The sequence below is a fragment of the Eutrema salsugineum genome, unplaced genomic scaffold (assembly GCF_000478725.1).
Source record: "Eutrema salsugineum unplaced genomic scaffold, Eutsalg1_0 scaffold_13, whole genome shotgun sequence".
Classification (NCBI taxonomy): Eukaryota; Viridiplantae; Streptophyta; class Magnoliopsida; order Brassicales; family Brassicaceae; genus Eutrema; species Eutrema salsugineum.
In genome coordinates this window covers 926964-944185 of record NW_006256885.1, presented here as the reverse complement: position 1 = coordinate 944185, position 17222 = coordinate 926964, and the positions used below count along the sequence as shown (strand labels likewise).

General features: G+C 37.0%; 1 protein-coding gene across 5 annotated transcripts; it reads right to left on the bottom strand.

Moving 5' to 3' along the window:
* Position 1: 1 nt before the first annotated feature.
* LOC18023274 (protein NETWORKED 1A) lies at positions 2–6679 on the bottom strand. 5 transcript variants are annotated; one of them, XM_024159742.1, is made up of 5 exons: positions 6599–6679; positions 5908–5967; positions 5529–5791; positions 1412–5439; positions 2–1258 (listed from the first exon to the last, which is right to left on the bottom strand). In XM_024159742.1, the coding sequence occupies exons 3-5, from the start codon at positions 5626–5628 to the stop codon at positions 191–193; spliced, it is 5196 nt and encodes a 1731-aa protein (XP_024015510.1). In that variant the 5' UTR covers positions 5629–5791; positions 5908–5967; positions 6599–6679; the 3' UTR covers positions 2–190. The 5 variants fall into 5 exon arrangements, with proteins under 5 accessions (XP_024015510.1, XP_006406128.1, XP_024015512.1 ...); XM_006406065.2 differs by having other exon boundaries at positions 5529–5783; positions 6599–6671; XM_024159744.1 differs by lacking the exon at positions 6599–6679 and adding an exon at positions 6362–6508.
* Between the last annotated feature and the right edge of the window lie 10543 nt (positions 6680–17222).

The following is a 17222-nucleotide window of genomic DNA, read 5'->3' as shown; positions in this document are numbered from 1 at the left end:
ATGCCACAAAGTACTTTTTTTGTTTTTTGGTCATCTGAATTTTCATTAAAATAACATACAACGGAGAGTAAGACATCGGTCTGACAAAGATGGAAATCTCTTTCGAAACTAAACCTGCGAGTAAAAAAATACCTCCAGAAAGAGAAAAAAATAGAAAGTAAACTAGATGCTGTTACGTTATTATCCCACCCTACTCTTCCTTAGCTGAAGATCTCATGCAGCCGCAGAAACGGTTTTTCTTCTTTCTTGCTGTCCTTTTCCCACCCTTGTGAATGATGTCTCTCAAGAGTAGCACTGTCCTACTCTCAGAGAACTTTGTCTTTCCTTTACTTTTTGCTGCCCCATCTTCAAGCTTCAGCACTGTTCGCTCAATGTTCTGCATTTCTTGCTGCATCTGCTCTATCTTCTCTGATCCAATTCTTGACTTCTCCATAACCACCTTTCTGTAGATATCTCTGGCGTCTCCTGTCTCCTCAATTTCCTTGGAGAGAATCTCGTTTGTATTTGTAAGCTGAAAGATGGCTTCTTCGATTTCTTTCAGCTGTTTCCTCACCTTAGCAAAATCGGGGTTAGTGAACTTGCTTTGTTTCTCGATCATCTCCAGCTTGCTTTTCAGATCTCTTAGGCTGATTCTAAGGCTTGCCAATCTTCGGGAATCAGACAAAAGTCTCTCCAGTATCTTTGTATTGTCCTCAATGATTCTAGATAACTCTACCTTGTCAACAACTCCAACCACTTTCTCAGACTGCGATTCAATAGAGGGGTTCCTGCTTCTGCGATGAAGACGGGGAATGATAGGCTTCTTTGAAGTTTTATTGTTTATCAGAGACTTGATGCTTGATTCTGGTTCAGCAGATTCTTCCCACAACTCGAGCATTTGGTCATTGGAGCCATGACTAGTTCTCCGGCTTCTTCCATAGAAAGGAGAGTCTGCAACATGATCAAGGGGAATGTCTTTCATCAGTGAACTGGTTCTCACCTCAGTCACTGCAGGTGATCTAGGCTGTCTGATTTCACCAGAGAATTTGTCCTCAAGTTCAATCTCTTCAAAGAGCCTGCGGTCTCTGCTTCTGTGCGACGAGCTTCGTCTTCTCTGCTTTCCAAGCCTCTTCTTTTCCTCAACGACTGCTTGCTGGATAATTTTAATTCTTGTTTTCATGTCCTGCAAAAGCACTATTCCATTGTCTTGGTTGATACTGCTATGTCCTACAGGTTCTTGAGAGACTACTGCTTCTGGATGCTCATCATTCTGGACGCCCTGAGGAAATTGGAAGAGTTTAATTCATGAGGAATGAAGAAGCACAATCGCAAAAGGCACAGGTTTCACCCACTGGGACCACTAATAAGGTTAGCAAAATTGGTCAATAACTTGAAGTAACATGTAAAATAGAAGGAACAAGAATAAGTTTACCTCTCTATCAGCTGGCGCCGGGAGTTTCATCAACAAAAACGCATTTTTCTCAAGGGATTTTACATCTTTTGCAAGAGATTCTACAACAGGATCATAGGCAGACAATTGAGTCTTCAGCTCAGTCACTTCATATTCCAAGAATCGAACTGTTTCTTCTATCTGCTTTATCTCTTTTGTCTTAGTGGCAGCTTCATCTTTGAGATTTTCACAAACTCCGGTGAGTTCCTTAACTTTGTTCTCAAGCAGGACTTCACGGACAGCTGAGATCTGTAGATCAAAGTAGAAAGATGTTGCTTCCGCATCCCAAAGTCCAAACTCATTGCTTTTCTCCTGCAGCTCCGAACTCAGGAACTCCTCTCGAACTCGCTGTTCTTGGATTTCTTTGTGTAGCAACTCTACCTCCGACTCCAAATTCTCCTTCAAATTGCTAAGCTTTTTTATATCTTCATCCTGTCTCCCACTAAGGTCAAACAATTCAGAAATTCGCACCTCTAAATTTCCCCTCAATTGCCTTGATTCTTTACAGTCTTTCCTCAGCTCTTCAACTGCTTCGCACAGTTCCGCATTTGCATTGTGTGTAGCCTTGAGCATCTCTTCGGCTTCTTGGAGCTCCATCGCCTTCTGTCTCAAGATCTCCTCTTTATCTGAAATTTGATGTTCTAAGAGATCACTCAGCTCATTGGTTTCTTCGAGGCTTTCTTGTAATTTTTCTAGCTTGCTGTTAAGCTCTTGACTATCGGCCTCTTTCCCTTTTAACTTCTCCTCAAGTGTCTCAACCCTCTGCTTCAAGCCCCTATTAATATCTTGTAAACTAGCCAGATTTTCAGCAAAAGCTTCAGCCTGCTCAACCTTCTCAGAACCAAAGGACTGGTAAACAACAGACATGTTGCTCAAGGCAACAGCTTCCTGAAGAATTGTATCGTTTTCTTCCTCAAATACACACAATTCACCTTTCAGTTCTGAGAATTTCAGGTCCAAAGATTTGTTTTTGTTGAGAGCATTTGAGTAATCTTGATGCAAAGCCATGAATGACTCATGCAAACTTTCAAACTTAAAACGTTCAGTTTGTAGTTCAGCTCTAAGCTCTAGCTCCCGCTGCTCTTTGTCGACCAGTTCTGATTTCAACTGCTGGTTCATTTCCAATAGCTCGAGCCTGTCCTTTTTCAGCATTCCATAGCGATGTATTATCGTCTCCAGATCTTTCTCTGCATTTCTTTTCTCTGAATCCACCTTCATGCCGTCTGCTTGAAATTGTCCAAGTAGAGATAAGAGCACAGAGTTCTCAATTACAAGTCGTTGCTTCTCATATTCAGCTCCGGAAAGTGAACGTTTTAGTTCATTAATTTCACCCAAGATGCGTGAAACTTGAACTCTCTCTTTTGTAATCTTAGGATCAGCTGTCTTACAATCTGCTTCGGGTTGAAGTGCTTTAAACACTTGATAGATTGCACCCCTGCAGTTATCAATCTCATGCAACAAGAACTCTGTTTCCATCTGCTGCTCAAGATTCTCGCTTTCCAGCTCCGAAATGAGTTTCTCTGAAAACGTTGATGCCTCGGCGTAATTTTGGCACTCAACTAGGAGAGAAAAGTTCTTCTGCTCCAAGTCTTCTATAAACTTTTGCAAGATGAAGATCTCTACTTGCGCATTTACAGCTCTGTCAAGCTCTTCCTCAAACTCCTTTTTCCTTGAGCGACACTCTTCTCGAAGAAAGCTCACGTTACTCTGAAGATCCGTCAATCTGGTGTCAGTCGATCTTTCGTAACTAGCACGCTCTTGCTTCTCAGTGGCAAGTGAGACTCTTAACTCTTCCACTTGAAGATTTTTGAACTGTTTATCCTTTTGTAAATCAGCATATTTTCCTTCCAATTCAGTGAATTTCTTCTCCGAAATTCCTAGCTTCTCCTTGACTCTATCTAATTGAGAGATGAGAGATTCTCTTTCCTTTGTAAGCTCGGCCTTATCGTTTTTGAGCAACTGGAAGAACTCTTCAAAGCATTTTGATTTCTCCCTTACACCTTGAAGCTCAATGTTGGCACCAGAAAGGGATGTCTCCAACAACGAGTTCTTTTCCAAGAGCTTCTGCATATTCTCAGTCATGATTTGCAACTGAGAAAGAAGGTTAGCTCTCTCAGATATAAACTCAGATTTCTCTCCTCGTAAAGATTCGCATCTTTCTTGCAGATCCCTTGTCTTCTCCCTAGAACCATCTAGTTTGGTGTTTGATTCCAGAAGCAATTTCTCTAGACCAACATTCTTCCTTAGAATGTTATCCATTTCACGCAGCTTCTCAGTAAGAGCATCTTTATCATCTCTTTGGTGATTGCACAACTCAGTCAGCTTTGAGTTCTCGTCTTGTAATTTCCTCACAGCGCAGGCAAGGGACTCGGGATCCAATCCCGCGAGTTTCACTTGCTCCATTATTGTTTGATACCTCTTATTCAAGCTGTCGATTTCATCCTTCAGACTCCGGATCTCTTCTTGAAGAGCACTGCTTTGGTTAATGTGTCTAGCAACTTCTTCCTCAAGATTTCCTTTCACCTCCTTCAAGCTAGAAATCTCGCATTTTTGAGTCTCTAGAGAGATCGTCGAAGAGTCACTTAATTTGCTTAAGTTTCGGTTTTCTTCTTTAACTAAGCTGATCTCGCCTTCCAATTTATGATTAAGAGTCTCCAGGTCCCTCAACATGTCAACCCTGCTTTGAAGCTCAGAAGTGAGAATTTTTTGTTCCTCTTGGGACTGAGAATGCAAACGTTGCAAGCTTCTAAGGCTGTTTTCGATTTCTAAAAATCGAGAGTGCTCATCTTGGATTAAAGCTTGAAACTTCTCAATCTCGTTTTGCTTCTTGAAAAGTTCTTGATCCTTAGCTGATACTTTTTGCGTTAGACCACCTGCTTCTAACTTTAACGTTTCATTTGAGCTCTCCAAAAGAGTACACTGGTCCTCTACAGTCTTCAATTTCGCAGCTCCAGACAGAACTTCACTACTCAGTCTTTTGACATTTGCTTGAGCATGAAAAACTTCTCTCTCTAGCTTAGATATCGTTTCCAAACACTGCTGGTACCGAAGACTCAATCCTTCCTTCACTTCATTTACCTTCAGAAGTTCATGTCTCAATGCTCTAATTTCATCTTCGGCTTTTGCAGACTGATTACTAAACATTTGAGCATTCTCCTCCGCCTCTCTAATCTTCTTCTCTAGAGTAGATATCATCTCAAGGCACCGCTTGTATTGAGCTAAGCCAGCCTCTTTCTCAGTATGCAATCTACTTTGCTCTTGCTTGAGACTCTCCGCTTCTGCCTCTGCTTCAATTGCTCGATTGGTTAGCCCCTTAATACCCTCTTGTGCATGAGCAAATGATTCCTCCAGATCCACTATCTTCTCAACGGATTGATTATACCGAAGAAGCGCAGCATCCCTCTCGGCTTCAAGCTTTGCTAAGGCTTCTGCAAGTATCTTACTCTCAATCTCAGCTTTGCTAGCACGTTCATCAAGCCCTTTAGCATCCTCTTGAGCATCTTTAAGGTCTTTCTCTAGTGTGGATAATTTGTTCAAGCTCAGCTGATACTGAAGATTCAATGCCTCCTTCTCAGCACCAAGCTCAACCAATGTTCTCTTTAAGCTTTCAACTTCTGAATCAAAACTGCCAACGCACTCATTCAGCTGACTTAACCCTCTTTTACTCGTGGCACTGTCCTTTAGCAGGTCTTCTGAGTCGTAAAATCGCTGGTTTCCTGGTGGCATTTTCTCAGGCGTGCGTGGCTCAGAGCAAGACGAAGAAGCAGAATCCTCAACCATGTCGAAAGGCACTTGGTTAGGAAAGGCTTCAGCCATGGTTTTATGCGCGTGACGAAGCTCCACAGTCGCATGATCGTACCTCTCTGCTAACGCACGATAAGCTCTGTAGAATTCTTCCACGAGTTTCATCAGCTCAGGACGTTTCTTGTAGTACATCTCTGCCCTTCTCGCAAATGAGTCTGCATCTTCTTCAATGAGTTTAATCATGGCCTTGACTTTGGAATCCATATCTGCATCATAACATACAATTCGTTTTTCCTGTTAAATTAACCATAAAACTATAGAAGGGAACACAGCACCTTTGCTTAAAGAGAGGTACCTGCAAGATTCTGCTGAATCCATTTAGAGTTTTTGGGAATGTGACTATCCCACCACCAGGAGTATAGGCGCCTCGACTCGGAGTGCAACACGGTAGCCATCACACCGGCTGCAAGAAGCACAAAGAGTGGTCTAGACTTCACCCAAGGGTGGTCAAGTCCGAGGTAAGGATTCCAAGCCAGAATCAGCCAAGCTTAACTTCTACTAATTATTCTTCAAACTTGAAGAGTTCGTTGATCTTTCAGTGTCACTTCAACTACAAAACTGAAACAATGCCACACTATATCAAAATTGTTTAGACTTAAAGCAATATTATCTACTCAATATAAAGGAATCATTAGAACAAATGCTGTTGAATAATTAGCAGAACCAAAACAAACCTGTGGATTGCTGGATCTCTAACTTTTCCTGGTCCTATGAACGAGAAAAGCTGAATCCTCCTGGAAAAAGAAAAAAAGGAAGAGAAATCTTCAGACTAAAAGCAGACCAAAATTACTTTCCAACACAACAGAGACAAAGAAACTCTCTACTGAGAGTGTTTAGTCCAGTAATAAATCAAGAGATTACTTAATAATAACAATGTAGTTATAAACGAAGCACACAAATATCAATCCAAGTAAACCCTGAGAAATCAAAAGGGGGAAAAACTAGTTTTTTTAAAGTAAAAACAAAAGTTAGGATTAGAGAAAAAACTCTCCAAACAAAATGTTTGTCAGAAGCTGAAAACTTCAGATTTAACAAGAATGTCTCACCGAAGGAGTCACCAACAAAAAAGTTATAAACTTGTCAACTTTTTTCAGATCAAATTACCAGAAGGTAGAAATGAGTACTTACATAACCTTTAGAAATGGATTTTTTTATTCAAGAGAAACCAGAGCCAGAAACGAAATGACTATCGAGTAGATTGGATCCAAATGTACAAATCGAAGATGAGAGCAAACAACGAAGAAAACTCGAGTATCTTTGCAAGTGAAGTGTCAGAAAACCAAAAAAAAAATTGATAGGAAGAAGAAAGATTTCTCATGAGAGCAATGTAAAACCAAACCAGAGAGATCAATATGAAGAACATACCAAGCAAGAGCAGCGAAATAATGGTGAAAGTCATCCCATTGTCTTCTCTATTTCACACTCAAAAACAGTTCTTTTTCTCTCTCTCTCTACAATTATGTTTCTTTCAGATTTGGAAGTCTTTGTGCGACAAAAATAAAAGATGAGAATGATTTGACGCACACAGTAATTTCTTCTTTTTGCTTTATTGCCTTTTATTTTGGAAAATGGAACGTTGAATATATTTATTGAGTAATATGTTAACGAGAATTAATTAGGGTCAGAAACTGACTTCAACAGGTGGAAGTTTTTATAATTTGGTGTAATCAATGCAATTAAAGGAAAAAATGATACGGTTGTTGTTAGCTATCCCTCGTAAAACTCGTATATTTTTGAATTTTTATAGTTTTTAAAATCATTTCTTGATCTTAATCATCGTAGATTGTGTCAAAAGATTGTTATTGTTGTTTTTTAATTCAAATTTCAAAGTTTAGAATAACTAATCTACATATGATTTTTTTTTTTAATATACAGATTCGGATTTTTTTTGCTTTTGTTTCCTCTAATGAGTACTGACTCATAAAAACAGATTAGTTTGTGCCTGGTAATTTGTACAAATATTAGGTGACATTTACCTAGGTTAACAGTTAGATATGAAGCATGAATGAAATGACAATTTGGGTCCTCAACACACCAATATGTGTTCTATGTCTATCATTATGCATATGTTTATACAAATTTTAGTTTATATATGTAAATATAAGAAAATTAATTTAAAAATAATTAAAATTAAAAAGTAATTAAAATTAATATTTAAAATTAATTTTTGATTTTTTGTCTAAGTGAACCTCGACCGCTCATCTAATGCCTAACACTTTTTAAACATAGAATTTTACCTAAAGTTATTCATTTAAGTTGTTTACCTAAACATAGAATCTTCGTTTAAAAAAGTTTGTTTTTAGGAAGGTATAAGAGCAATCTCAATGGGAGAGACCCATATGAGTCTCTAAACCTATATTTTAATAGTTTTTGAGCAAAAAGTGAAATTAGAAACTGATTTTAGAGACTTCTTTTTGGGCTGTGCAATGGAAGAGATCTATATGACTTCTAAAAAAAAAATGTTTTTTACAAAGTAAAATAAAAGATTTGATTATAAATAAAAATTATTTGATTAAAGCTTTCCCAAATATGCATTTAAATTTCAACAAACTAAACATACAATTTAACATAAATACTTAATTGTTAACAAAAATTTATTACAAAATTAAGAAATAAGTTAGTATTAAAAAAGCTCAATGCTCAATTGTTATCCATAAATGCTCAATTGTTATCCATAAATGCTCAATGCTCAAATTCAATGAACATATTCTGAAATTGTTGATCTAAAATTTCTTCATTATATCCATCAAAGGAGTAATTTGAAGAAGAAGCCATATATTGGATATTCTTTCGCTGTTGTTAAGTAAACTAAAGGAGAAGGATAAGGAGAGAATATGATATACTAAAACGATTGTTGTTGTGTCAAAGATGAAACGACATTTGAATGTAGGAGAAGGGGAGAAGAAATATGTAAAGAAAAAGCTTTGCTGAAACGTTAGTTTATTGCATTTTCCATTGGTATACTATCTATCTATATATATATATATATATATAGGAGAGGCATTACACTATGTCAAATATTTGTGGAGTAAAAATGTAAAACAACAGCTGTGGTCTCAAATGTATATCAAGAAAACGACATGAAAAGACCTAAAAATGTCGATAAAAAGACTCCCAATCATCTTATGTATATCGTCAACAAACGTTTTAAAGCAGATCATTACTGAATCTCTGATCCTTGTTTTATATCTGATCAAACAAAGCATATTTATTACAAAAACCTAAGACAGATACAACTCTTTATCCAAAAAAGGTCCATGTTATGATTTAATAAGTAACAATTTCACTAAAACATGAAGCGTGAGGTATAAACTATGAAGCGCAAGGCTTATAAGTTATAACATAGGCAGAAGAACAAGTTTGGGACCTGACCTTTGGAACAGCAGCCTGGAAAAGAAAATCTGCATATGCGTTAGGTGTAAGATTTGTGAAACTTAGCTGCTAGCTAGCGTTCTAACAGATGACCATATCCCAAGCGGTTGGATCAGAGGCTTACATGCCCAAACCCTGTAATGATCGTTACACAGAAGAAATCAACACAGTGTTTAGAATGTTCTAAGAAAACCAAATGCAAATAAAAGATTCATACCTTCATAATGAGTATAATGAATAAGATCACAAACCATGAAGCTCCATAAACCTACAAACACCGGTTACTAAGAGTCATTATCATTACAATAACAAACATGGAAGATGAACTGTTGGTGTTGCTAATTGGCATTACACTGTAACTAACTCAACAAAACATTTGGTGAACACTGAAATATAGCTAAAGCTTGCTCGCAGAACAACGTAATCTGTTCAATGAAAGGCAACTAAAGCTTGCTCGCAAAAATTCAACAATTAGACCCATTCAATTCAACATTGAAAGACATAAGCTGCGTCGAGTGAAGGTAATTTCCCCAGAAATAATATCACAGATCGAAATAAGCTGCATCGACATAAGCTGCGTCGAGTGAAGGTAATTCCCCAAAAAAGTGTTTCTTTCTGATTGCGTCTCACACAGAACGAGATTAGGGTTTTACACACAATCTTCGATAACGGTATACACAGAACGCGATAACCCCGGATTACCAAACAAAAATATAACCAATAAAGAGAGGAGATTAGGGTTTAAGAGCTTATCTCTTTCGCCTTCTCTTTCGCAGACAAATATTCGAACCCTGATGCCCCCGTCTGAGAACCCCGATCCGACGGAGAAATGAGAGAAGAGTATAGAAATGAAAACAATCCGGGGAAAATGAAATGCTTTAGCAAAAAAAAAATTCTCTCCAACTTTGAAAACAAATGAACATATGACACGTGTGGCAAAAAACGCGTAAAAACTTCCCCAATTAGAAGACGTCTTTGCCAAATAAGAAACGAAGCATCATTAAAAAATTAATAAGTTTCTGTTAAATACCCTCTAAATACCGCGTTAAAAATGCTCTAAGATAGATTCCTAGATTTATTTCACACGTCATTATTACTAGAACGGGACAAGTTTACAGAGATTATGGGTCAGGGTAAATCTCAAATTGATTAGTAAAGTTTCCCAAATATTTGATTTACTATTTAGTCCAAAAACCCAAATGGATTTATGAAAAAAATTTCTACTAAAATATTATTGGCTATTCCTTTTTTATTTCTTCTGTTACTTACTTTTACTTTATCATCATTCCACAAGCTTGTGACCCATTATGACATGTGTTCTCAAATATCATAACTAAAATTAATGCATACAAGAAATAAATTAGAGGAATTTTTTTGTTAAAATAAATTAGAAGAATTCAAACCGACATCTCTATATATATTAACATGTCGATGGTCCTTTTGAATGTATAATATCTCTTTATCTAAATCAAATATATATAACGTACTATGTTTATAAGTAATTAATAATTAAAATCACGCCCCTTTATAAAAAGAGACACGTTGAAGAACTCTATATAGTACGTGTTGTTCACGTGTATTATGAGCTTTTGATCCTTTCTTAATTAATCATATGTATTAGTCAATTAGCGAAGGAGTAACCTATCAAATAAGCAAAGGTTTATCTAATTTTTCGATTACTTTAACTACAACTACAACGTGAACTTCCATCGCGTAATGATAACGGTCCATCATGTTTTGCTGCGTTTATATGTGCGCTAATCAATGATGCAAAACAGTTTCTTAAGAAATTATTTTCACTGGTCTCATACATGAACCAGAAAATACAACAAAGGCATATACACTAATGCATATATACATTGTAAGATTAAATTGAATAATTTTCCTAAATAATTTTAACATGATGTTTTTTTTTTGTTATCAAATGACCTCGGGGACGCATGATATTGTTTAGCATAAGTAAACATACTGAGTTTCGGAAAATTATTTGCAAAATTATATAAGGATTTAAAATTTTTTTATATTGCTTCTTCTTCTTAATAACAAAGCCAGAATTTTCATTTTCAACAACATTGCTGAACTATAATATCTAAAATACAAATAAATCGTCGTATGCTTAAAATAATGATAGATCATTGTTTTATGACCACAAAATGCTAAACATGCCATTTTAGTAAGACACTAAGACTAATGCCATGCCATGCCATTCATTCTTAGAAGCCAATCCACACACTTGATGCATGATAAATATATCGTCGTCGTGTGTTCTAAATACGTAGAATTAGTGAAAAAAAAAAATCCTTTAGATAAATGGTTGAAAACAAAAATTACATTACATGTATGATGTATCATCTGTGAAAATGAAAATTACAATAGCTAGTAGAATTTGTATAGATCCATATACACATATAGGGATTAACAATCCAAAAAAAAATCACATATACGAAATTCAGTTGAAGATCAATCATTCTTTTTCCATTCATAAAAGATGTTCTAAAATTTAAAATACATTGTAGGGTTTTCTTCTATCTTCACTTGTGGACCAAACCTACCCCATTAACCTAACTCTCTAAAATCGGATTTTCTTTTGCACGCACATTACAAGCCCACCAACGAACATCAGTAGCAATATCTTCAAAATCACAAAAGGGATAACTAAGGGGTCATGAAGATCTCCAAAAACAAAAGGAAAAAAGAAAAAGGAGTCACCTGAAAAAATAAAAAGGTGATGTTCCTTCAAAGTGACATACTATGTAAGATGCAATATTTTGTTTTTTTTTTCTTTTTTTGGTTGGTTAAAAAATGCCCCCAACACTTGCAACTCTCTCATTCTGTAAAGTCCTCTTATTACCAAAAAGGAAGGCAGAAAGATTATGTATATTCCATGGACCATAAGGTCATGGGGCCAATGCTTTACCATCCCATAATGATTATAAACTTCCTCAAATGGTATTACCATCCTATAATGATGGGGCCAGTGCTTAAACATAATCCTCGTATGTGTATTTTTATTTTATGATTTATTTGATGAAGCCACAAAGGAAGTTAGTTTGTGTTGGTAAGAGTATATAAGCGGTGGGTGAATGGTCAATGATTTAACGATGGTGAAGTGTCATGGTTTAAAGGTTACATTGTCGGTTTGGTAAAGACACATCAACTTCGCAGTTTGCATCAGTATTTTTGTCTCCTTGAAGTCCCCTACTTCATCTCGGGTTTATTCTGAACCGGCCCTGTTTTGGGCTCAAAACCAAAACCAAAACCAAATTGCTTGGCTAGATTATTGAGCTTCCGTTGCTTAACCCATTTGTAATACCATTACTTAGCCCAAGTCCAATAAAGAAGCTGTCATTTTGTTTTTTCTTTATTTAATTTGGTTAGTCTTAAGTTGTAGCTAATGAAATTCTTTAATCTACTTAAATGGTTGTTACTGATTCCACCAGAAACACGGTTTAAAAAAATTTTGTCCACCATTGGGATTGACCAAAATGTGATTTTATATGTTTGTATGATGAAAATGAAAGTACATGTGTACTTGACTAATTTTATCTAATTTAAAATACTACTAAAACTAAATCACTACAAGAAAGATTGGGTTTTACGTCGGCAGATATCGACGTAAAATCGACGTAAATGCTATTTTACGTCGAATTAACGACGAAAAAAAAATCGTCGTAAAACGATCGTCGTAAAACCGAAATCGTCGTAAAATCGTCGTAAAATTACCAACCCGAGAAAATCGTCGTAATATCGTCGGAAACTATTCGTCGTAAACGCGACGTAAAGTTTTCAACGAAAGTACAACGAAAGAAGTCCATCATAAGAACGACGTAAAATCGATGTAAAATTACATCGATTTAACAACGATTAGAAGACGAACAATTTCAATTAAGGGAAACTAATTTTTTAATTGTCGATGTTAATTCCTCGTAAAGTTTCGACGTAAATCCGACGTAAACATATTCGACGTAAATTCGTCGTTAATAATTTGACGTTAAATCGACGTAAATTTACGACGAATTTACGTCGATTTATAAATTCATATTCGACGTAAATTCGTCGTTAATAATTCGACGTTAGATCGACGTAAATTTACGACGAATTTACGTCGACTTATAAATTAATTATTTAATTCGATTTGAATTTAATTAATGAATTTTAAAATAATTAAAAAATTAAAAATAGAAAAAAACAATTTAAATTGAAATTTAAATTCGAAAATAATTTATAAATAAAAGAAAAAATTTAATACAAATTGTTTTTTACAAAAAAACCTAATCTACAATGTGATTTCGTAATCGTCGAGGTTGAGATCGACGTCACGAGGAGGCTCTCCGTCTTGGCCGCCCGTCGCTGCTGGACCGTCGTTTCCCGTCTGCACTACCGGAGCCGAAGACTAACCCTGTGTCTGCTGGTCCGATGGTCCAGTACCGGAAGTACCACCGGTCTCAAAAACCCTTCGTGCTCGCTGTTGCCTCGCTCGGATTGCGGTGGCCAACTGCGGAACCGCTTCCGCAACGATGTCGAAGAGATCGTGTATCTCGGTGAGCTCCTGCTTCTGGGCCACTTGCTCATGCCTGAGAGTGGTGATCTCAGCATTGGCCGTAGCAATCTTCTGGCGAAGATGACTCGGATCCTCTTGCGTGCGAAATCCGGAAGCCGAGGCGGCAGGACAGTCTCTAATAGAGCCCATCCCTAAGGTTCGGCCCTTCTTCTTCGGAGCAATCTACAAATGGAAAATAAAAACGTTAATTATTTATTAAGTAATAAATATAATAAATTTTAAAAAAATTGAAATAGATCATACCTCTTCGAAAATCTGGTCTTGCTCAGCGACGGTCAACGGTACTTGGTTAGTACCGTCATGTGTGGCCTGGGTCTCCCGCTCAGCGATCCGCTGCATAGCGGCATTGTAGATCTCCTCGGACCAAGCGTCGACAAAGCTCCCGTCCCTCTTCCGGTGAGTGGTCTCGAAGAGCTTCGTCATTGGAGGTAGTTCTCCTCCGTTCTCCTCGGCCTATCAATTAATAAACATTAGTCAAAAATATTTAATAAATTATAGTTATAATTAAAATTAAAATAATAATGAAATAATTTATATTTAATTACTTACCATCATGAGACGTCTTCCCGCAAAAGATATTTGGCCAAAAGTGTGCGGGGTCACTAACTTCTGACCACTCACCGGATCGACCCGGTTTCGGACGGCCGAACACTTAGCCGCAGTGGTTTGGGCATGCGGGTCCAGCCAATACGCCTTCAACCCGTTCCAACAGGAAGTGGACATGGAGCTCGGCTTTGCGTCGTCTCTATCGGTCTCCCACTTCCGCTTCCAATCGGAAACGATGTTGACTAGGCGTTTCTGCGCCTTCAGCCGGAAAGCTTCGCGAACCGTCTCGTTGATCCCGATGTCCCAGTTCCACCGTTGCTGCTAAAAAAAACAAAAAATTAGATAAAAAATATAAAAGTAAGATTAATTAAATTTAAAACAATTTAAAATGATATAAATAAGATTTTAAAAACATTACCGCGAAGCATTTGTACCAGGTGTCGAACGTCTCTTGCGACACCTTGCTCCAATTGTAGTGCGGCTCCACGAAATGACTCTTAATTGTGTCGGAAACGCTCCGAACGACACAATTATCCAAATCAAACCTATGAAAACAAAAAAAAAACTTATTACATTAATATTTAAGTAAATTAAAGCATTAATTTTAAAAAAATATAAAAAACAAAAAAAGTTTACTTACCAATAAGAGCCTGGTTTCGCTTTTCTGGGAACCAGACGTCGTAAAGCCCCCCGTCCCGGTAGGGCTAGTAAATCCTCAACCGTAAACTGGGCATACTGATGAGGAGGGGCGGGTACCGGTTCGGCAGTCGGCGGTGGAGGAGGTGGTGGTGGAGGCGGTGGTGGAGACTGCTCCGCGGTATTCGGAACCTGGGAGGCTCCGGAAGATGAAGGGATATCGGTCCCGGTGTTTCCCGAGGCAGACGCCCAGGAAGAGTGTCTGTCCGCCATGAAATTGATGTAATGCGTCCTCCGTCGAGTCATTGTCTGCAAAACCGATAAAATTTTATTTTTCAAATTAATTACAATTAATTTTTAATTACAATCCTAAATCTAACAAATTCCGATCCTAAGCTCAAACTAATTCCCGACCTAAACCGTTTGAATTTCTAAACTATTTAATAATATTATAATTTTAAGTAATTAAAAAAAAATTACCTTTTTTGCGTCAAAAGGAGGAGGAATGCAAGGGAAGAGGAAGCAGAGAGAGAGGAAGAAGTGATGAGCGACGAAATGAGGAAGGGATGCGGTCATATATATAGAATTTATTTTCCTCGTAAATTCGACGGAAATATTACGACGAATTTACGACGGATTCGTCGTAAATTTGTCGTAATGGTCCCACCGTACAAGAAAGCAAATAAGACAAACACACATGGCTGTATCTGGGCTTTGCGACGATTTTACGATGATCCGTGTTATTCGTCGTAAAATCGTCGTAATGTTACGACGATTTTACGACGAATCGTATAAATCATAAAAATTAAGACGGCTGTGTATCCACAAATCGTCGTAAATTCGTCGTAATATTACGACGAATTTACGACAAATTATTCCAAAACTTGAAACATCCATAAGCACATACAAGCATGTCTATTCATGATAAATGTGGTCTGTATAACTTTCTAGCATGTTTACATAACTTAATGAAGAATTTAGTAAGATCTAAGATAAATCCTTACATCTTGTGTAAATGTATATAACACCTTAAGATTACTTGATAAACACATATATGTCAAATTTTGAATTTTTTTTTTTTGTTTAGAAAGTTGTTTTACCTTATGAGATGGTAAGCCAATCATTCTCTTCATCAAAATCCCCCTAAACCCCAGAAAAGATTGATTATAAGATTTAGGGGTTACATTTCGTCGTAATCTCGATGGTATATTACGACGAATTTACGATGATCACACCCATTCGTCGTAAATTCGTCGTAATAAAAACCACATATCTACAAGTTCCTGAACCTTATACTACAGACCCTTATATAATACATCAGTTTACTTGGGAAAATGAACCCAAAAACCATTCTGTAAGTTGGGAAAGCTAAACCCTATAGGGTTTAGGGTTTGCATTTTACGACGAAGTTACGACGATTTCTAAATAATCATCGTAAATTCGTCGTAAAAGTCAACATATGTCCAAGTCAACACTTTAACAAATTTTATTTTCATTAATTGGCTTTAATTTTTCAAAAATTTAAATTTGACAAATGTTACATTGAAACATGCAATTAAATGTCAACATATTTAATTAGTCTTCATCAACATTTTCCTCGTGTCCTCATTATCATTGTCATCATCACTGCTTGTTTGCAAAAACACATCAAGGGCCCGCTTCGGGTGATTTGGACCAAGGACTAATATATTTAGGAACAAAAACTCTCTTTGCATGCACATATCTGGAGGAAGGTTATATGGCGTAAGAATCACAGGCCATAATGAATATTGCCTACCAGACATACCAAATGGACTAAACCCGTCAGTGCAAAGACCAAGATAAACATTTCGCTTAGACCTAGCAAAGTCTGGATGTACGGTGTTAAAATGTTTCCAAGATTTCCCGTCAGACGGGTTAGTCATTTTGCCATCTGTTTGTGAATGTTCCGCATGCCATCTCATCGACGCAGCTGTCCGTTCAGATTGATATAGTTTTTTTAACCTATCAGTGATAGGAAGATACCACATTCGTTGGTAAGGAATCTTCTTACGCCCAGCAATTTGCGCTCTATATCTTGGCTTTTGGCAGAAACGACATTCTTCAAGCTTCTCATCATTTCTCCAAAAAAGCATACAATTATCAACATAAAACACAATCATCTCAGAAGGCAATCCAAGACTAAAAACCAGCTTCTGAATTTCATAGTATGTTTCAGCAGCCAAATTATCATCTGGCAAAAACTCTTTAATAAGATCTGCCCAATCGTTCATGCAAACTTCAGATAGATTGTGATCAGTTTTTATTGTCATCATCCGAGCTGCCAATGATAATTTTGATAAACCTTCCCTACATCCCTCGTACAGAGGCTGTTTTGCTGCGTTTAACATATCATAAAAGCGTTTCACATCTGCATTGGGCTCCTCAACAGTATCAGCATGTGTTTCATGAAATGCATCAGTAACCATTTCATGCATCCTATCATGATCTTCACCCTGAACTTGACTACTTTGATAATCATTGGACGCTTCAAAATCCACATGTTCTTGATGATTACTACTACTCTGTGCAGCCATCTGACCACTACTTTGACCATATCCCTCTCCATGCTGATACCAAATAAATTATTGGAGCTTGAACCCTCTATTCAATAAATGCTGCCAGACAATGTCAATAGGAATATGTTTCATATTTTTGCATTTCACACAAAGACAATACATTTTGCCGCTTTCAATTACAGTTTGCATAAGGCCGGCTTGGTACATGAATATTTCCAATCCGTTTTTGAAGTCTTCAGTCAACGACCCATCACCATTTTTGGGCGTATACATCCACTTTCGTAGATCGTATATAGACATTTCAAAAACAAATATTTGACTTTTTGTTTCTGAAATT